General features: G+C 36.9%; 2 protein-coding genes across 4 annotated transcripts; both read right to left on the bottom strand.

Annotated features, from left to right (window-relative positions):
• On the bottom strand, nucleotides 1-5,548 carry LOC104765232 (phosphoinositide phosphatase SAC2). Of its 2 annotated transcripts, none has more exons than XM_010467008.3 (16): nucleotides 4,814-5,548; nucleotides 4,495-4,699; nucleotides 4,246-4,411; nucleotides 3,420-3,642; nucleotides 3,045-3,121; nucleotides 2,753-2,940; nucleotides 2,561-2,658; nucleotides 2,337-2,470; nucleotides 2,104-2,238; nucleotides 1,587-1,944; nucleotides 1,366-1,487; nucleotides 1,178-1,291; nucleotides 919-1,086; nucleotides 671-829; nucleotides 471-564; nucleotides 1-365 (listed from the first exon to the last, which is right to left on the bottom strand). In XM_010467008.3, the coding sequence occupies exons 1-16, from the start codon at nucleotides 4,907-4,909 to the stop codon at nucleotides 288-290; spliced, it is 2,415 nt and encodes an 804-aa protein (XP_010465310.2). In that variant the 5' UTR covers nucleotides 4,910-5,548; the 3' UTR covers nucleotides 1-287. The 2 variants fall into 2 exon arrangements, with proteins under 2 accessions (XP_010465310.2, XP_087343918.1); XM_087487792.1 differs by having other exon boundaries at nucleotides 4,198-4,411; nucleotides 4,814-5,498.
• Nucleotides 5,549-9,540: 3,992 nt separating this feature from the next.
• LOC104745694 (inactive GDSL esterase/lipase-like protein 25) lies at nucleotides 9,541-11,871 on the bottom strand. 2 transcript variants are annotated; one of them, XM_087487793.1, is made up of 6 exons: nucleotides 11,712-11,871; nucleotides 11,143-11,467; nucleotides 10,944-11,059; nucleotides 10,429-10,629; nucleotides 10,084-10,336; nucleotides 9,541-9,997 (listed from the first exon to the last, which is right to left on the bottom strand). In XM_087487793.1, the coding sequence occupies exons 2-6, from the start codon at nucleotides 11,387-11,389 to the stop codon at nucleotides 9,711-9,713; spliced, it is 1,104 nt and encodes a 367-aa protein (XP_087343919.1). In that variant the 5' UTR covers nucleotides 11,390-11,467; nucleotides 11,712-11,871; the 3' UTR covers nucleotides 9,541-9,710. The 2 variants fall into 2 exon arrangements, with proteins under 2 accessions (XP_087343919.1, XP_010465311.2); XM_010467009.3 differs by lacking the exon at nucleotides 11,712-11,871 and having other exon boundaries at nucleotides 11,143-11,711.
• Nucleotides 11,872-21,941: the final 10,070 nt, after the last annotated feature.

Below are 21,941 nucleotides of genomic sequence, written 5' to 3' on the forward strand. Positions count from 1 at the left end.
TTGGAACAAAGTCTGAGTTTTGTTCATCATTCAATGTCTTCTGTAAACATATTTACAAATTGTTACTCTATCCCCTCTCCATCTCTCTCACTCTCTCACTCTCACCTTTTCAACCCCTTTTTTTTTTTTTTTCTTGCTTCCAATCCGATTAATTATATAATTAGCGGCGGTTAGTTCTTCTTTTTCAGTTACTTTCTTTTTTACCCGTCACCACTAAAGGTATGCATTTTTATTTTCTTTTTTCTCTTTGCTTAAATACTGTTTACTGTTGAAAAGCAGCTTTGTTGTCACCAGAAGTGTCCCTCTTCATCCATTACCCATCTCACATAACCTTCAGGAATCCCGGAAATGGCTTCTGAGTTCAACTGTTGTAAATGTACACAAACAAACAAAAAAAAAATCAGAGTTTGGTATTAGCATAGGTTTTTTATCTACCAATAGTTACTTCGTGTTTTAAACTTATTCTTTACCTTTATACTGCTGGAATCTGGTTCAACAACACAAATTTCTGACTCTATTTTTGTACTTTCAGGGATGGTTTCAAAGGATCTAACCACTGTGGATCTGCAGAGATAAGAAATGTCAAGACATTAGGAGGACATTTTTGGTTGATAATAACATTTAGCCACATTTCAGATAATCAAAAGCAGATCATTTTTTTTTATGTTACCTTCCGTAACTCTCATCTTCACAAGAGTTTCCTGAAGAAGAAACCCAATCCATGTCAAAAGCTGCACATGTACATTGCTCACCATGACCATCACAGCAGAAGCAATCGTTTTCAAGAATATCATCTAAACCTAATTCCTCTAATATTGGTGGTGGAGCACTGCAAAACAAAAGCATCAGATTTAGCTGACAAGAACCCAAATTTTTACAAGATAATTTAATTTGACAGAGATCACAAGCTTTTTATACCTCAAACTAGCAGCAATCGTTGCAGTTTCAGACGTTGATATCTCAGGTGCTGAATCTGAAAGACCTTTAGCTTCTTCATCTTTTTCAGCACAACCTTGTCTACCTAACGCAGCTGCACTGCTCTCGCTAAGGATGCTACTTTCTGATAAAGATCGTTTCATCGTAGACCTAAAGGAAATCAAATGGAATGTAAGTATCTCTAAGGAACATAAAATGTTTCAAACCTCTCCACAAGTGTCTAGTTAACCATGAAATATACCTCGAATTCTCTGGTACAGCATTGGCAAGAAATCTTGCTGCATTGTAATGCTGATCAGAACCCAATTCCCATAGCGCTGCCTTATCTGGTTGTGGCTGAAAGTATCCCAAGAACCTGTAGCAAAATACAAGTCAAATAATGTTTTCATACCAGAGGAAGCATAGGAAACAGAGAAAGTTTAATCTTACACGTTAATTGCATCTTGCTTTTCAGCATCCATATAGGCGTTACTGTAGTAACGTTGCAAAGTTCTAAAGAATTCCTGTGACTGAGTCGCCGCTCTCCACTGACCACGCCTTTCACAAAATATCTGTGTCCACAGAAGTAAGATCATTGTTTAATAATTACGTCTAATAGAATTTTTGCTAAAACGGGAACAATATGTTGCCAGGGAAGCTAACAAAGAGACCTTGTTGTGTGCCGCGGATCCTCCATACTGAAGTGCAAGTGTATCTCCCATTGTCTCATAAATTCCCATCAAATCTTCAGCGAGGGGATTGTCTAGATCAATATTAGTAGACTCTGTCAATCCCAAAGCATGGAGTTGACGCCCAAATGCTACCAACCCATAGGCATATTGAGCAACATTGGTGCGATCTAAACAGTCTATGCAATTGGTCCTCAGGACTCCTTTCTGAAGCATGGTAACTTCCTTTTGCCGATCTTCAGTAGCATCCTTACTATCATTACCACTTTCCACAGCCAAATCTGGTGCAATTTCATCTTTACTGGGTAGATCATAAGAAGAACCATCACCTTTGTTGTTCCTACAATAAAAACCAGAAGAATTAAATTAATTGGAGCCTTTTTGGGGGCAAAGAAATTATTTAGAGCCTAGCTACTAAGAATACACAAGAGAGATGAGTAATGTGCTAAACAAGAAACTACATAGAGGGTAAAGAACTATTGGTAAACTGGATACTCACTCCAAGGTGGACGGATTCTGGTTCTGAAATCCATCGCCATTAAGATCTGGAGTTAGATGACAGTAGAAGATGCCAGTCAAGTTCAGAGCATAAGTAGCCAACCTGCCGAGAATTGCCAACACGTTTGTGCCTTTTCTGGAAAAGCAAGGAACCATTTTCAGTTGGTGAAAACACTACAATGCAATGAAAAGAAAAGAAACAAAGAAGTATATGAGGTTGTGTCTATCACGTACTTTCTGGAGTGTTTATGCAAGTCCCAGTGAAGAGGCCTTAGACGATCCTCCTTGCTTAACCCTTTATTTATAAATCTAATTGCATTTGCAAACTCTCCACGCAGAATAGTCTCCCGAGGCCTTTTTTCACGCGTCTGTTTGTTCAATCAAGTGAATTAGAACAAACCAGGAAGAATATATCAGAATTTCTATCCTCTAGACTGTCGACAATATAGAATACCAACCTTTATCAAGTTCAAAATGATGATTGGATTCCCATATCTCTTTCCAAGATTTTCAAAATGCAGTCTGGTTGCCTCAAAGTTGGGGTCCTTCGCTGACACTTTCCACATATAAGAGATATCAGCACAAATAACAAAGGAGAAAAAAAGATAGAATTGATAAGAATATATTATGTTGGAGAAAGAAGATCATACATATAATATCAGGTTTGATATTCAAGCGTGAGGTCTCCTGAGACCAGAACAAAGGTATTGAACCCCGATTCTGAACTACAGAACTTATTCGGCCGGGATTACCATCTTGAGCTTCCTCGAAAACGATCTGCTCTGTCTCGACATCATTAGCTACCCTGCCTTTCTCGTTCACACCACGTTTCAGGTATCTGGGGAAAAAGATGGAAGATTATGATCCAACTAAGACTTATCCCATTACAGCTTAACCATATCAATGATAGAGATAGAACAAGCTCAAGTGTAGAGATTGTACCTTGTGCCAGCATAATGCCGAGATCGACGCGAAATTAGAGTCAATCTAAAGTTCTTCTCAGATACTGTTAGCTTAACCTATATATTAGACAGCAACACAAGCAATTCCAAAGGTTAACAACTTTTTTAATGTGCATCAAAAGACAAAAGAATCAAGAAGGCATCCACATAGTGGGGGATAGGGATTAGTCCTAATTCCTACAATCCTACTAGAGTCTCTTCTCTCATGCTGCACAAATATTCGAACTCATGAAATATGGGCAGAAGAATTTTTCAATCTGAAGTTAAATTATCACAACATCTACTTGTAACATGCATATCTCTGACTGAAAGAAAAAGCTAATAGAAACCTTTGACTAATTAGTACAAGTAATACCTGTTTGAAAAATCCATATACCAAGGCAACTGTCCACATACAGTCCTGAACGTTATTCCGAATCTTTCGAGTTAAGTACTCATTCCAGACAAACATAGATTCGTAGTAAGTGTGTCTTTCCACCTTGTCAGATAGATTCCTCTGAAGTGTATGCATGATGTGATAGGAATAGCTGAAGAAGAAGTCCTTTGTGAGATCAACAGTGCAGAGTAGCCTCTTGTACCTATAAAGTTTCCAAGAAAGACAGAAGAAAACAAAACATGATTTAGAACCTGGATCAGTAAATAATCTGAAAAAGGAAGCAACGTACAAGATAAATCAAAGTTCCAAATGTAACAGATCAAATGAAAGTAGAAGAAAGTAAAAGAGAGGTCTCCCTTTCTTGATAATACCTCTGTCATACATATATAACATATCAAAATAAATACAACAAATAGAAGTGTGACCACTGTAGAGACAGGGGAGAAGAATACCTAGAAATAGTAAAAAGCAAAAAGTGCAACAAAGATTGTCTGACTAAAAGACTTAAACAAACTGGAAAGGATATTAATGAAACTCTAAGCTGCTGGATTATCACCAACAGCAATGGACATATTAAAAAAGAACCTGTGACGAATTCAATCACAGTTACCTCAACAACTGTTAACTTGTCTAATAATATAAACCTGTGACACTAAAATTGTGCAGATCAAAGACAAAACATAATGGTCTTAAGATCTAAATACAAGTGGTAAAAGTTTAATAAAATGTCGAAATGTAATGTATGGATAAAAGGTACCAAGGGTACAGGTATTCCATTTTACAAGCAGAAGTGACATAAGAAGACCTTTTCTCATCCTTAGAACAAGCCACATTGGATAGCACAGAAGCATGTGGAATGGTGATAATCTTGCTCTTTGCAACACCATAAACTGTGTGCCCACAAATTTCACCAAGCTTCTTTCTTTTAGTGATTATCAGCATGTAATAAGGTCCCAAGAACCTTATGAATCCTAAAACCAAGAAACCTTATGTTAACCTTACAAAGAAGAAGAAGAAACACAGATGGTTGAATGCAATAAAGACAATTGATTACCGATGATCCCATAGCAAGTGGTGACAAATTTCAAACCACCAGATGACCTGTTTCCTTCATGAATCCTTCTCAAAGTATCAAAGCATTCAGCTTCTGTGTAAGCCGTTGAATCTTCGTAAATGTTAACCTCTGTTGGCTCTGTCCTATCTAGCTTCAGAACTCTCCAAGACGTTCTGTTTTTATCTCTTCCAATCATGTAAAAGCTCTGTTTTCAATCAAAAACACATATACCTTTATCAGATTACCAAATCCAAAAGAGAAATCAAAACGAAATCAAAAGAGAACAAAAACAAGAGAATCAAAATCAATGAATCATCACCGAGCGGGTCTCGTAAAGCCTGAATTTTTGGAGAAAGGAAGAAGAAGAAGAAGTCATGTCGACTTGTTTATCAATCGATCTCTCTGACGCCGCCATTTGAGAAAAAATCACGTCAGACCCGGAGCTCCGGTAAACTCGGGCCGACGAAAACAAACAATAAACGCAAAATCACAGAAAGAAAAAAAAAAACCCCAAAATAGATCACAGAACGATATAACCCCAAAAACCAAATCTCTACAGCTCACAGGAAACTGAATCTGACTTCACACACACACACAAATAAAAATTTCAAATTTACAACTGTAACCAGAATACACAGAGACACAATGATCCTAAATTCACCCTCTCACTATACGATACAGATCGAGAATTTGAGGAAGGGAATTCAAAAAGAATCTGAGTAAATTTCAGATTGGTAGATGATGAAGAAGAAGAAGAAGAATGAAGATGATGACAGAGCTGCGGTGACCGGAACCACAGAAAAATTTAACGAGAGAAAAAATAAAAAAAATTGTCTTTCTTTTTTTTTTTTTTGTGCTTACAGGAACTTTTTTTTTTTTGCAAGTGTGTTTTTTTTTTTTAACTTTGGGCGCTCGTTTAAATATCTCCAAAATCTGTAATTATGTTTTGTCCTTTGCCAAAATAACAAAAGAGGGAAAAAAAAAAACGGTTCTTAAGAAAAAAATAATTCAATTTCGAAAAGGTAAGTTTGACTAGTAAAACTTTGTAAGTTGTAACTTGTTCCATTTGTTTTGAAAGATTTATAGAAATTGTCCAACTGTGTACATAGATTTTACACTAAAAAAAAAAATGATATAGTAAAAAGTATATAGTTCTTAATCAAAAATTAGCTCTATATGAGCTGGCTCATGGCTGTAAAAAATTAACTCCTATCTTAGCTTATAGTATCATTTACACTCAATTAAATAAACATTTTAAGTTGATAATAACCCTATTAGACTATGGAAAACAGAAACAGAAATCAATATAAGAATATTCTTACACAAGTGTGAATAAATATAGATTCTTATTTTTAATTCTAATCAATATTGATATTAATATAAGCATAGTTTTAAGAAACTAATATAATGATAAAAGAGTTATACAAAATGATTGGGAGAAAAAATTCTAAATTATTCCCCCAATAAATTAATGAAAATTTATATTTCTAATAAATAGAAGATTGATATAAAAAGGATAAAATTAGTCTAAGTTAAATTTTAATATTATTATAAATATAAGAAAATAACATAGAAGAACAAATATATTTCTCTTAGAAGATTACATTTATAGAGAAATAAGATGAGTTTATTGGTATATTTCATCTAAACTATTCCATTTATATTAAAAAAATCATTTAATATTGTATATGTTAGTAGCTAAATATGATTACAACGTTAAAACAAAACGATAAAAATCTTTAAGATTATAACTACCTCGATTGGTTGTGTTTTATGTTGGCATTTAGCGTACATTTATTCTCGAAAGTGATCACAATCTAAACTATTTCAAAATTAATTGAAGTCGTTAAACCATTATAACTAACATGGTTGTGTGTCAAATGTAAACGTTAAATACAATCGTTTGGATTTTTTAATTAGATGATCAAACTATGTCAACAAACATTTAAAAAAATAATAATTTATAAATACTTCTAACGATATCCAATAAATCGAATCAATGCTTGATTAGTAATCATGTAAAACGACAAAATACAAATAAAGAAATGAATCATTACACAGTTTTGCATACACAGTTTTGCAGACGATCCCAAATGCGACAACTAGTTAATTAGTTTTAGATAAATTTAAAAAATAATAAGAATAAGAATAAACAAAGCAGTCGTTTGAATTTTTTAATTAGATGATCAAACTACGTCAACGGACATTTAAAAAAAATTATAAATACTTCTAACGATATCCAATAAATCGAATCAATGCTTGATTAGTAATCATGTAAAATGACAAAATACAAATAAAGAAACGAATGATTACACATTTTGCAGACGATCCCAAATGTGACAACTACTTAATTAGTTTTAGATAAATTTTAAAAATAATAAGAATAAGAATAAACAAAACAAATGTATCTAATTATTAGTACTGTGATTGATATGATGATAGATCACTGATATAGTAAAGTTTATATCAAAACAACTAAAATTTATGGGGAAAAATGCATAGTAAAAAAAAATGGAGAACACTTTCATTGTCTGTAAGAAAGGTAAAATTAAGAATAAAATATTAGACTATTTCAAATATGAGATTGTTCCAAAAAAAAAAAAAAAAAAAAGACTATTTCAAATATGAGAAGACAACAAAGCCTACGGTTTCTTTGTTAGCATTGGAACTATGCAAACTCAAAACATGACAAAATAAAATGCTAAACTCGTGTTAGCAAGAAAAACATTCGTGATTTCAAAAATATGTTAATCTCAACCACCGAAAGACAAAAGAAAAAAGTTTTCACAAAACGTTTTCTTTACATGCTACTCTTATGAAGTAAGTCAATGACAAAAACGCAGTCAGCTTCGGGAATATCGATTTTCTAATTTACAAATAATGTCAAACTCGTTTTCACTTTACATTAATTAAGTAAGTACTAATATCAATACAAAATAATTAAAGACCTATTCGCACTTTTCTTACAGCGATGAGAAGATTAAGCAAAACGTGTACGGGAGTACAACGTTACTTGCATGAATCCTTCTAGCTCTTTCCTTTCAGATATTTTGTGGCGTGATTAAATTAATCAGTTATATTTAACTTACTAAATGATAAAAATGTGATAAGATGTACGTTAAAAATATAACTTCAAAGACTAATTAAGCTGGCCCCAAAAAATAATGATTCAAAGACGGAATAGTAAGCAGGTTTTTCCGTGAAATTATATGTAGGTTCTAAGAAGTTAACTGAATAAAAATTAAAAAAATCTATATATTCAACAATATAAATCAACTAAAATTTAGTCATCACTTTTAATTTGTCAATTATTTCCAAGTCTCTTCCCCTTAAATATGTATAAGACTATAACATAGAAAATCAGAAACAAATGGTTATTTAAAGATATGATAACGATTGCATACTCGAAAGATAGCTAAAATTTTACAAAATAACATGTGGGCAAAATGGACTCGGAAGTAGTATTATATGTGTAAGTTGGATTCGACTTGCCGTCGGGCCATTGGCTTCTCTAAAAGTTGTGTAAATTGGAGAATAGAGCATAATTAGAAAAAAGCAACTAGCGAATGGGAATATTAGTATAAACAAAAAGAAGAATATACTAATATGCTTATATTCCATTTAATCATAATCTAATTTAAAAATTCTCAACGAGGAGATCTAATTTATAATCGTACCTTTGCCAAAAATATTGTATATGTAATCCTCCTCACATAGTCAAAGGTTTCCAAATCATAAGAGTTTCAACTTATGTCACTTTCGTATAAATAACTCGTCCTAGTTAATTACTCTAAATGTAAACTTTGAAATTAGTTAGAAACTTAGAACTACCTAATCGTATTATGAGAAGGAAGGAAGAACGTAAAATGTGAAAGCCCGAACCGTTGGATTCTGTACATCTGACGGCTTAAGACGACCAAGTTTGGGGGGGGGGGGGGGGGGGGAAGTAGTGTGACCTGTAGAAAGAAAGAACAACATGGGAAAGACCCTGAAACCGAGGAACTGGAAACAGCTGGCAAGATGACGTGTCATAACGTGGGCGTTTCGTTCTATCACAACGAGCATCACGTGGATTATGTCTGGACCACCGTGGCGGCTGTTTTCGTACGTAATTATTTGTTTATTAGCTAAATTACATTTTTTATAAATGGAATGGAACTCATCAACTCACGCAAACACAAATCCATCAAATGAAACGTAACCCATTACCCACTCTTAAACATTTTTTCAGCTAGGCGGGGGCCTTTCTAAGGACATTATTGTATTTTTCTCCTTTTAGAAATAATCATGTTAGTAGTACCATACTTACGTAACTTACCTTCCATTGCTATTCTTAATAAACTTGAGGTAGGTTTATTTGCGTGCTTTTTGATTGTGAATTTGAGACTGAAGTTTTAAAGTTAAAACATAAAAAGTAAAACGAAATGAGATAAAAGTACATTTTTTAGGTACAGAAAAAAAGTTTGGTTAAAGAAGAAAATAAAACGGAAATGGGGGGGAGGAGAGAAAGATTAATTAGAGCCGAAAATGTGGAAATTAGTGAAACGTCCAATGATTGAGAGAACAGGTGTCTTCTTTTGGCAACCACTTTCTTTTCTTGTTCTTAATTTAATTATTACCTCTTTTTTCAACTAACTGATGACCTTTACTCTCTCCCTGTCTCTCTCTCTCGCTTTAAATTTCTTCTTTTACATGGGTTTTGCGGCTGATGTCTAGCTAGTAGTAGCAAACTTATTTCCAAACATCACTAGATTTGATTACTCTGGCTTGATTTGATTTATTAAAAAAAAATCGACGTTGTTTTAGAATTTCAGTGGAAAAAGAATTACGAAATGGCCATTTTCAAATATACTTTCGTAACTAATTTTATCTCATACTTTCATATAATATAACCTAAGTAAAATAATACCATTGATAATTAAATAACCAAATCGTGGGTTTTAAATCCATTTGATAGGAGCCCACGGTCACGGGCCTAACTACTGAAAGGCCTATTTTAAGATGAATGTCTTCCTTGTGTTTTACGGAGCATTTAATAAGAAGGAGTTCCACAAGGTTACCATCTTCAATATTTTATTTGACGACACGACATCATCGTCAAATTTTATTATTTTCGTTACATTGCCCACCAACCCGACATTAACACATAGTATATCTTAAGAAGTGCCAAGATATACAACCTTGGCCTTTGATTATTTCAATTACACACGATCTTATTATATCACAAAGGAGCCAGCTTTACCAACTTGGTCAAGGCTTTTGACGTTGTAGATGAATGGTATGTCGAGAGGAAAGACGAGAAGCTCACGGAGATTGTTGGGTTCAATGACTTGAGGGTTTGCATTCCACATCAGATCGGCTACCTGAAAGTTCGCTTTTTGTGTCAAATACTTACCGTCGAAGAAGACGTACCCATTTGGATTGACACACACGTTGTTGTCTGCACAACCTGTCCCCTTTAGTGGCCCTGTCCCGCAACAAGCAGCTGTTCCTGTCCCGAATACTGCAAAAAACGAAAACATTAGTGGACTGCCTGGGTTTGTAAACGTAGGAAATGATGGTTGTATTTGATCATAATTAAGGACTTACTGTAAGTGTGGGGCTCTAAAACCCTGTTCTGGATTGAGCTGAAGAAATCGTAGAACGAGAACTGGAAACTCTCAAGATCTTGTGCCAGTTTCTCTATGAGTTTCAATAAGTTCTTGTTATGCATTGCTGCCATTTCTGAAGGCAGCTTCACACAATCTTTATAGTTTCCCGTCTCTTGTTTAACCATAGGCAAGCAGCCTAACGGTGGTAAGTTTTGGAAGGCGAACTTCCTCCCTCCCGCCTCGTGAACAGCCTGAGAGAGAGAGAGAGAGAGAGAAAGATGTAACCAGTATATGAAAGCATCATATCTAGTTTATCATGTAGCTGCTGCTAAGCATTATTTACCTTTATTGCTGCCTCTATGGAAGTGATGACTTGATCCACAAAGGCTTGCTTTTGATCATGAGAGGGATTTGGGTTATTCTTGGCATAGTTCAAGTAATCATCAGAGCCAATGTAGGTTAAGTAGATAGCTTCTGACAGCGCTTTATCAGTCCATTTGTTCTTGTTTTGTGAGAATTTCTCGACTTGTTGAGACAGAGTCATCTGTAAATTAAATCATTCATAATGCATACGTAAACTACTGATATTATATTTTTACTTCTTTTTTTTTTTTTTGATAAAAGGTTACGTAAACTAATCATACATTACTAAACCAAAATATACTCCAAATATATATTATTGTCAAACTCAAACTGTGAATACTATTTGAACATAATATTTCCGAACATAAATATAGATAACCTAAAGAAGAAATCTAACAGAGAAATTAGGAGTTCAAGAAAACTTGATCCACTCAACATTAGATTTTTTCTTTTTCGAAAAAAAAAAGAAAAAAAAAAAAGAAAACTTAAGCTTACCGTCTCGAGAGGAGAACCAAGGACAGTGGCACCGGCGATAGCGAAGCTAGCTCCGTGAGTGAAATCCGCAGAGCTGCGAAGGATCGGTGGGATTCTTGGGATACCCATGAATCCAGCTGCTCAGAACACAACATTATTCATAATTTATATTCAAGCGATCGATATAAACTTATATCATATACATGTGTGAGTAAGTTACCGAGATAGTCTGGAACGATACGGCCATCGGACCACCGTCCAGTAGCTTCTCCTACGGATATTCCGTACGGGGGAGAATTGGCGTCGACACGGTTCCCGGAGAGGAACTGCTTGTTGCCGGCGTCGTAGTAGCCGTCGCCAAAGACGAAGAGCGTCTGAGCCACGGAGGAGGTGGGGTACTGGAGAAGAGCTAGCGTAGTGACTAGTAAACAAGAGAGAGAGAAGAGGCCCGAGTTAGGATCCGCCATTGGAGAGCCAAGAGTGGAACTGCTTCTGAGCTGGAGGGACCTTAATTAGGACTTAGGAGTGATGAGGGCTAGAATTCTCTAAAAGAGAGTATAGTACATGCAAATTAGTAAAATGACAATTTTGTCTTTTCCCGTCGGTAGCTAGTTACATTAGTGATAGTTGATTTATTTATTTAGTTAAAGACGATTTTTCAATTTGTTATAAGTTTTGACAAACAAATCTAATTTAATTATATTATTCTTGCAGTAAGGTGCTACTTTCACGATCGGTTTTAAAACATATAGATATTGTTTCGTGAATGACTTCGCAAATATCACTTACGGTTCTCGATCGCTACTTCCAATCCTCTTTATATTGTTTTCCCTTTTCACCTTCCAAACCTTTTCTTGAAGGGTTTTAAGAAGGATTTTTTGCAAGTTTGGTGGCTTATTATAGATATATAAAAATCACCACTGTGACAGTAATAAAAATAGGTTTTATAGTCCTTGTGGCTAATGTTACTAATATATATATACATATATATATATATATATATATATATATGAGGTCTATATGGGTTCAATCATATATGTCGAGCTGGTTTTGTATGTGTGTCATAGATCCATGGATTCGACCACACTCAAGTTTGGAAAATCGACGTACTAATGCTTCGAATTTTTACAAACGAAACTTTTATAAAAATTGTGAAATGTTTGGTATATGTTTAATAGAAGTTTTGTACAATAGAAGAAACAAAATTAGTATAAACTTCACCATGCATGGTAAATGTTTAACCACTAGTATATATGGTAGTAAAATGGTAATGATCCACCATGCATGCATCTAATGAGAAGATTTTTTCCTGGATTTTTTTACCTGTTTTTTTAGACACGTGTTTTTGTAGCCGCCGACCAAACAATCACACCAGACCCACTGGCTTTTTGCACAAACTCGCAGGAACCGTAAATGTTTTGTCGCCATTCCATTGATTGTGGTTGTTAAAAGGGACTTTTGCCAGCCACATTTTTCAAAAAATTTTTGGGGAATGCTACATTTGCTTCATCTTTCTAAAAATGCCACATTTTTACTGTTCACATGTGATTAAAAGACGAAAATACTCTTGTACGAAAGAGAGTGATTGTCGTAGACAAGATTTGATGGACAATTTATTAGAGGAAATCATAGACTTGTCCACGAATTTCATTTTTATAACTTGTCTACGAGAATTATATTAACGAAGTTGTCCACGAGTTCAAACTAGTTATTTATATTATTAAAGATAAGTTGTCTATGAAAGATAATTAGACAAAAATGTATAATAGTTGAGATGGTGGACCAAAAAAATATGATGGACCAAAAGAAGATGTCGATGATGATAAACCAAAAAAAGATGATGGACCAAAAGAGGATGATGTGGATGAGGGTGGACCAAAAGATGATGTGGAGGATTGGGTTTCTCCATATCATCTTGTCTATCATCCGCATCTTGTCCATCATCCGCATCTTGTTAATCATTCACATATTGTCTATCATCCACATCTTGTTGATCATCGGCATATTGTCCATCATCCACATTTTGTCCATCATCGTCATCTTGTCTATCATCCACATTTTGTCCACCATTCGTATCTTGTGTTGATGTATGAAATCGACAATATAAATAATAAGAATATAAGTGGAATGAATCAGATCTGGTCCTTTTATTTAACGTAGAATTTCAGAAGGGTTTACAAAAAATGATAATTAAGGAGCTAAGCACAGTTAATATGAAAATAATTGCTCTTCTCTCTCTAATTGCCCAAAAAAATCTCTCCTCTGACGTGACAATGACATCAGGTATTTATAGTGGCCATTGACCTAGGGTTTCTTCTGTCTCTCTGTAAAATGACGATTTTACCCCTGCGGCCTGATGGGCCAGATCCAAGACTTTAGGCTCAAAACCTCCTAAAATCTTCTGTTTGGGCTTCTGTAAATGTTGGAGGCAAAGCCCATATCCAACAATGGTCCCCCCCTAGTCCGATGAGCAATGGCTTGCTTGAGCTCGTCGGGTCCAATTTTTGCGTCTCTAGGTCCGTCTTGCAGAATGAACAGAAGATTTTAAGAGATTGAAGGCCTTCTGGAAAATTCCGGGATGAATAGTGCATTGCACACATTTATCGAGACATCCGAAGAGTGTCGGGATGAATAGTGCGTTGCGCACATTTTCTTAGATGTGGTCGACTTTAAACGGGAGTTTTGAGGGTTCTATGCATAGCCGTGTTCGTCGATCGGATCCCGTGGCTCCATGGTCGCATGTGAAGATGGTTGAAGGTTCGGAGGTCTCGTCGTGATGATGGTCGTTGCGCGATGGCTTGTTGATTTGGAGACTTGTGAAACATTAAAGGCTTTGGCGCGATGGAGAGGTGGCGCGCAGAGTCCAAAGGCATGCTGGTCTCGGTGCCTCGTATCGTTCGCCTGTTCTCAACAGAGCCTAGGGTTTGTTGAGCTTGTAACGAGTATTGGCGTAGAGCGGCTTGATACGAAGCATGGAACGACTTGATAAGAGGCATCAAACTTGATACAGGGCGTGAAGTAATTTGATACGAGGCGTGGAGCGATTTGATAAGAGGCACACAACTGCTTGATACGAGGCGCACAACTGCTTGATACGAGGCGCACAACTGCTTGATACGAGGTGTGGAGTGGCTTGGTATGTATTGGCGCGTCGAATCACTTGATGGCGTGCTGGCCTTGGGGCTATGGTCCGAGAGGTGTGCAGGTCTCGGAGTGACGATGCGTGTGCGCATTGATGTTAAGACGTGGTCTGCCCAAATCACGGGGGCGCGCTAGTCGTGGCGAGGAGATCGTAGAGGCACGTTCGACACGGTGGCGTGGAAGAGCCTGGAGGTAAGCACTAGTCGTGGAAGTCCACAATTTGATTGGTTGTGACGTGTGCGTTATCATGGAGTGCATACAAAACGGCGCGATGATTTGGTTTGACATGGCTAGGAGCATACGGGAAGTCGTGGTGTCTAGGCGCGCATACAAAAATGGTTAGATCCTAGAAAGTGAAGTCAAGTCGTGAAGATGATCTCCGCAGTTGTGCCTAGACACGAAGCCATGGTGTGAAGATGATCTCGGGCCTTTCCTGGAGTTTGCTACCGGAGGTGCCGACAAGACTGCTCAAGAGTGATGTGTCTTCGTATTGCTTTCCTCTTTTTTAATTGCGAACATGGTTGCTTTATGAACTTGGTCATTCGTACTTTTTATTGCGCAAATATCTATTACTGCCGATTTTTTTTGTTTTCTTCATTATGATGAAGTTGCTTTGAATTTATTTTTTTTGTCGTTGCGGGGCATATTTTGCGGTGCAGGACGTCTCCTGGCTTATCCTGGATATGTTATTCCCTATAATGCTGAGAGTAGACAAGACAGACTTGTCATACTAGTTAGGTGCGTTCAGTCGTGACCGGCTTATCCTGTAGGTGCTGCAAGAGTTGCGAGAGTGTGCGAGTCGGGGTCTTCGGCTTATTCACTCCGCTCCCTGCTAGCTTTTGCGAGTCTGGGCTCGGCTTATAAGTCCTTACCGAAGTAAGGACGTGGATTATTTAACTACTGCACCCATGCGGAGCGCTTGCGAGCATGGACTCGGCTTTTAATCTTTACAAAAGTAAAGTTTGTGGATTATTTCACCACTGCACCCAAACGGAGCGCGTTTAAAATCGTACACCTGGCCAGGGCGACGATGTGCAAGCTAATCGTTAGCAAGGCAGTATTGCCCAAAAACTCATTGGGTGCGGCTTTAGCATCCGGCTTATCCCGTGAGTACTTAGAGCTCGATTGTCGAGCGTGTTTTTTTTTTGTTTTTTTTTTTTTTTGTTTGAGAGGTTCTCGTTGCGTCAAATATGGCAAGTATTGCTCCTTGATGCGTGTTGATGAATGTGCGGTGGTTTTCCGGCGGCGCTGTCTGGTGAGTGCGCGTACGATGTCGGATGGATGGAGGCGCGCTTGCTAGGGAGGAGACGGGTTGCTCGAGAATTTGCCGTGGCATGCTCGACTTCGCGGAAATGGCGTGCTAATCTCGCTCAGGTGGTGAGCTCGTTTCGCGCAGGCGGGAAGTTTGTATCGCGCAGGTGGCGTGATGCTATCTAGTGAATCGTATGGAGTTAAATGTGTTGGAGTGGTTCATATCCGAAGTACAGCGAGCTTGAGACTCTTGTTGGCGAGGTGGATTTGGAGTGGAAAGGGAGCGTGAGCCCTATTGCTATGTGGTGCGTGGTCGTCCCGGAGGTATGCGACTCGTAGAGATCTCGCGGACGCTTGTCATGGTGGTAGAGTCGAGATTTGGCAAGGCAACCGGGCATAAATTGGAACAAGGCGGAGAGCAAGTGGTTGTGAGTTCAGCGCATACATGAGATGGCTTGCCGATCCGGGTTGGGAGGTGTGCTCGATGTGCTCTCGCGTCGAGTTTATTGATTGCATCTCGTAAGTCTAGCGTCTAGGTTCCTTGGTCGAGGTCGAGGCTTGGAGAGATCGAGATTTTCGGTGGTGAAGTGGCAAAACGATGCTGCTGACGTCGTGCGTTGGTGTGCTCAACGTCGTAGCAGGGTCGAGATGGTGAGCTTGAATTGACGAGCTCGAATGTGTGTTTCTCGAGGTCTTATCGAAGGTTGCAAGGTGGTTTTGTTGGTACCATAGCGGACGATGATCTATGTGGCGAAATCAAGACTTCTCGTACGAGACTTATGGCGAGATCAGGGGTTTGCGTACGACACTATGGCGTGCCTGACTTGGCAAGATCGAGGTCATGCTTCGGAAATTGGTGTGTTTGCAAGATCAAGGCTTAGCGAGATTGATGTTGCAAGTTTGAAACCGGCGAGCTCAGGCCAAGCGAGATCGATATTGCGGGTTCGAGATCGACGAGCTCCGTGTTGCGGATTTGGAAGCGTCAAGCTCGAGGGTTGCCGAACAACAGAGTGACGAGCTTGAATCTTGTATACGGGATTGCTGTGTTTGTTGTTGCGAGATTGCAAGGCCGTCTTGCGTTAGCGCGCTCAATACTTCTGCGTACGAGACCTTGGCGAGCTCAACACTTTTGCGTATGGAATCATTGGCGAGCTCAACACTTCTCCGTATGGAGTCATTGGCGAGCTCAACACTTCTCTGTATGGAATCATTGGTGAGCTCAATACTTCTCCGTATGGAATCATTGGCGAGCTCAACACTTCTCCGTATGGAATCATTGGCGAGCTCAACACTTCTCCGTATTGAATCATTGGCGAGCTCAACACTTCTCCGTATGGGATCAATGGCGAGCTCAACACTTATCCATATGGAATCATTGGCGAGCTCAACACTTCTCCGTATGGGATCATTGGCGAGCTCAACTCTTCTCCGTATAGAATCATTGGCGAGCTCAACACTTCTCCGTATGGAATCATTGGCGAGCTCAACACTTCTCCGTATGGGATCATTGGCGAGCTCAACTCTTCTCCGTATGGAATCATTGGCGAGCTCAACACTTCTCCGTATGAATCTTTGGCGAGCTCAACACTTCTCCGTATGGAATCATTGGCGAGCTCAACACTTCTCCGTATGGAATCATTGGCGAGCTCAACACTTTTCCGTATAGAATCCTTGGCGAGCTCAACATATCTCCGTATGGAATCATTGGCGAGCTCAACACTTCTCCGTATGGAATCATTGGCGAGCTCAACACTTCTCCGTATAGAATCATTGGCGAGCTCAACACTTCTCCGTATGGAATCATTGGCAAGCTCAACACTTCTCCGTATGGGATCATTGGCGAGCTCAACACTTCTCCGTATGGAATCATTGGCGAGCTCAACACTTCTCTATATGGGATCATTGGCGAGATGGTGTGACTTGCGTCATCCGCGGACAGGCTGATTGGTGGCAAGATCGAGAAGTTAGCAAGCTGCGAGGTGACCTGCTTGAGAGTTCGCGAGATGCTGTCAAAGGTGTTGCATTTGATACTTGTCGTGTTTGAGGGCTGATGAGGTCGAGATCGTGGCTTGATCAATGGTCACACGTTCGGATGCTTGACGGGGTTGAGTGTCGCGCGTAGTGCCCATAGCTTTGCGGTTGTTCGGAGTATCACCAGTAGCTACACGATCAGGAGGGATAACACCATTGGCTACGCCATTTGTCGGAGCGACGCGCGTAGCGCCTACGGCTTCGCGGTCGGTTGGATTGACACCAGTGGTTATACGAATAGGGGACATAGCGCCTACGGCTACGCCATTGGTTTAAGCAACACGCATAGCGCCTACGGCTGCGCGGTTAGTGAGTGTTGTGTTATCGACCGCAGCTGCTTCGGTCCTGTTGACGCCTTGGGGTTGGTTTGTCGTAGCACTTGTGCGCTCCCATATCGTTGATCCAGGAAACGCGACGCGAGCCATGGTAGACCGTCGCGCGGAGATGTCAATGCCTTCATCGCTGGAGAGATCGGTGTGTGACATGCTTCTTGGTTTTCCGAAAACGCCTTTGTCTTCAAATTCTATTCGTCAAAGAAAAGATTGCGTTCAGCCCCACGGTGGGCGCCAAATTGTTGATGTATGAAATCGACAATATAAATAATAAGAATATAAGTGGGATGAATCAGATCTGGTCCTTTTATTTAACGTAGAATTTCAGAAGGGTTTACAAAAAATGATAATTAAGGAGCTAAGCACAGTTAATATGAAAATAATTGCTCTTCTCTCTCTAATTGCCCAAAAAAATCTCTCCTCTGACGTGACAATGACATCAGGTATTTATAGTGGCCATTGACCTAGGGTTTCTTCTGTCCCTCTGTAAAATGACGATTTTACCCCTGCGGCCTGATGGGCCAGATCCAAGACTTTAGGCTCAAAACCTCCTAAAATCTTCTGTTTGGGCTTCTGTAAATGTTGGAGGCAAAGCCCATATCCAACATCTTGTCTATCAACATTATAGCATTCATCGAGGGGCATTTACGTCTTTTCAAGTTAAGGTTGTGGCATTGTAGAAAAAAAAAAGTGGCATTTTGATTTTAAAAAAAATTACTGTTGATGGCATTTTCATTAATTAACTCTTGTTAAAATCTAGTACAGATCATTAAAAAGCGTACCATATTCGTTGTGAATTTGTGATATATGTCTGGTTATAATGTGCTCCAAATAAAGTTGAAAGCAACAACACTCCCCGTTACTTATGAAGATCAACTAAATTATGTAGCAACAGGCCCCAGACTATAAAGATTATTTAAGGTTAGCTGCTTCTCCCTCCAGGACCACCACCAGACCTCTCCCTGAGCCCCTCCCTGACCATACGTATAGTAAAGAAAACTATAGCTCGACTAATAATCATTGGGTTACATGCAATGCCTTGCCTATGCTCTTTGTGGCTTAGAGTTAGGGGATTTATTCAATACAAAACCAAGGCTCCAAATTAAATCCATATTGTGGAACAAAGGATGGAACATTTTTTTTCTTTTTGTTTAAGGGAATAAATAATAAGTATGGAACTTAAGGAAAAGAACATACTGTATATGAAACATCTTAAACTAATAAGTACCTAACCAACAAATTATTGTATTTTTTTTTTTGTCGTCTAGAAAAACTAAAACAAGTGGTCTGATCGAAACAAAGAGGAAATACAGGGGAAAAGCAAATTATTGTATTTAGGATTTAATAATTAATACCAAAAATTTATCAATACATACATGTAAAATTTGCAATAATGATAAGAAAATAAATTTACGACATTTTGTTAGTATTTTTTTGTTGAAAATTTGAAACACCATATGAAAAGAGTTCAGTTTTTGAACAACAATTGGTATAACATATTGATTGATATCACCTATTTTTTCGACTCACTCGAGCATATTCAATGTCCTTCAATCAATTCATCTTTCGTCTCATCATTATAACCACAACAATCATCGTATAAGTTTTCAACAACAACAAAAAAATCATCGTAAATGTGAGTGACATTAAACTAAATGGACTGTTTGGGGTTCTTGGTGGAAATTAATGCACAATGGGACCTGCAATAACTAATTTACTGAACGACTAGAGTTGGTACATTCGTAAAATGTAAACCATCAAAAATTTCTATAATCTTTATTATCAAAAAAAAAATTTCTATAATCTCCTTGGTTTGAAATAATTTGTTGCTTGCCAAGAGGCAAAGAAATAAAGCAGTACTCCATATTGTTTCAAGAATCTAGACCAACAGCTTCTTTTATAGTATATGGTTTGTTTGTTACTTAGTGATCAATTTTGTCATTTTTAACCGTGTTAAGATTCTTTTTTGTTTTTCAACAATCAATCTTCTTTTAAACAGTTTTCGTCCCTTATTTTACTTTTTATTTAAATCCTTATTTTACTTGGAAAGAATAGATTACAATATGTATATTGAGAACAGTATAAGTCCTAGCCTCTATTATAGAAAATAGTGTTAGTGAAACTGTTAAGTCTTAGTCTTTAGGGATATGAGATAGGGTGTTATCGGACGACATGGATCCTAAGGGATAAGAGGTCTGATGTTGTCACGAAAATCCTAATTCGAAGGGGGATATGAGATATGGTCAGAGCCGGCGCTACGTTTTATGTGGTTACAAGCGAACGAGAAAAAAAAAGGCTGCTTTACACATATTTATACTAATTTTTTTATCAAACTAAATAATAAAACTGGATATGTTTAAACAAAAGCACTAAAAAAAGTTTTAGAACATCAAAGATCGATTTTTTTTTTTTTGTGAAAATGATTCTTCTTATTGGAAAATATATATTAAAAATTAGCATAGATATTTGAACAATGAGAGAAAGGTATAGGATCCAAATTTTTTTTTTTTTTTTTTTTTGTGAAAATCCAAATTTATAAGATGAATTCTAAAATAGGTATAGGATCTAGATGATTTAAGAACAAAAAGAATGGTGAATTCAAAACCAAAGAAAGAAATATATAATAATATTGAACAAGGAGAGAAAGGATGTGCAGTAGAGAGGGTAGAGGCAGAAGAACCGATGATCGCTAGGGTTAATTAAATTTTTTCTTTTCTTATTTTCGTTTTTTAAATAATAATAGTTTATTAGATATATATATATATATATATACACATATATTTAAATAAGTTAAAGCTACTGTATACTGTTATGGATAAAAAACGAAAAATAAAGATAATTGAGAAGCTAATAGTTGTGGGATTTGAACCAAGGATGCTGATGGTGAGACTGAGAGGTATAACTAAACACTACCACTAGACTACGTTTATCTACGAAATGATTTGGCCGAAATGTTTTTAATAAATAAGCGGCCACAAGCAAGTGCTTGCTCCGCTGGTATCTGTGGCCGGCTCTGGATATAGTGCTATCAGACGGCAAATTTGTGTTACTATTTGTTTGATATAGTTTTTGATAGTGCCTTAATAGTACTAAAATGACGATGATATGAAATTAAGAACCATATATATAATAATATTAAAATCAAGCACTTACCAACTAAAATATACCAATATAAGCACTTTCAACAAAAGATGGTATATCTATTATAAGTATGGGTCCTAGATTTATACATTTTCTAGAGTTGGGATCAACTTTTAACAAATTATCACGAAAACAGAATTCGTGTTATTTTAGATGTCAATAATTTCGGCTTATCTACATTATACCACTAATTAACCAACCTTATGTTGGAATCCAAAAAGGTTTGTTCGTATAAGAGAAAATAAAAACAAATAGCTAAAATCTAGAGTTCCAATTTCAGCGTAGACGTGTAATGTGGCTGTCATCCCATAAGTCTAAAACCATCTACAACACATCTTTATTTTTAACTAAACTATTAATTCGCGCTATGCGCGGGTATAATTGTATGAATTGTCTTATAAAAAAATTAGATTTGAAAATCATTTAAACAGCTATACATTTCCATATAATATGCAAAAATATGATAACGTATTTTTTAATTTTTTAAACACAAATGTTCTTTTCTTTTATTTTAAGCATCATTTATTTTTGTTATTAAAAAAATAAAAGAAAGAAAAATATATAAAATTAATTAAAATATAATTATATATATAGTGGTGTTAGTAACAATGTACATTTAATAAAGAGAAAAATATATTTTTCAAATTTTTGAAATTAATTTTTGGGAATTTTTGAGTAATAACTCTTTTCCCATATCTCCATTCAAATATGCTCCCTCCTAAACTTTTTTTTTTCAAAATTACAGTGTAAAACTTTGTAATTATCTTATAAAACCTTACAAAATTTCACATACAAATGATCTTATCATCTCCCTACCATTTATTTATGTTTTTTTTAGTTTTCAAATTATTTTTCAATTCTGTAATTGTTATTTGAATTTTTCACTCTTAAATGATATTCTATATTTATGTTAGTTTAGTATAATCTCAATAATTGTTATAGTTTACAACAATAACAAAGTGGATTCATCTAATACTTCAAATTTCACATTCGGTCCAACCATGAAAAAGTTTCAGCTCGATCGGACATCCTTACGACTTCCAAAAGATGCCCTCAATAACCCATCTCAGAACTATTCATGTTTTTTTTATCATAAATTGTACCATTTTCCAGCAGTTACTTA

Source organism: Camelina sativa, chromosome 15 (assembly GCF_030686135.1).
Source record: "Camelina sativa cultivar CO46 ecotype springtype chromosome 15, ASM3068613v1".
Classification (NCBI taxonomy): domain Eukaryota; kingdom Viridiplantae; phylum Streptophyta; class Magnoliopsida; order Brassicales; family Brassicaceae; genus Camelina; species Camelina sativa.

What these genes read in the sequence shown, in the direction of transcription:
- LOC104765232 (XM_087487792.1), bottom strand. Translation starts at nt 4,909, where the DNA reads ATGGCGGCGTCAGAGAGATCGATTGATAAACAAGTCGACATGACTTCT. An exon ending in TATCAAACCTGATATTATAT is followed by an intron (nt 2,659 to 2,752) that starts GTATGATCTTCT and finishes ATATGTGGAAAG; the next exon opens with TGTCAGCGAAGGACCCCAAC. An exon ending in CAGAATCCGTCCACCTTGGA is followed by an intron (nt 1,945 to 2,103) that starts GTGAGTATCCAG and finishes TTTTTATTGTAG; the next exon opens with GAACAACAAAGGTGATGGTT.
- LOC104745694 (XM_087487793.1), bottom strand. Translation starts at nt 11,389, where the DNA reads ATGGCGGATCCTAACTCGGGCCTCTTCTCTCTCTCTTGTTTACTAGTC. An exon ending in TATCGTTCCAGACTATCTCG is followed by an intron (nt 11,060 to 11,142) that starts GTAACTTACTCA and finishes TGTTCTGAGCAG; the next exon opens with CTGGATTCATGGGTATCCCA. An exon ending in TTGGTTCTCCTCTCGAGACG is followed by an intron (nt 10,630 to 10,943) that starts GTAAGCTTAAGT and finishes TTTAATTTACAG; the next exon opens with ATGACTCTGTCTCAACAAGT.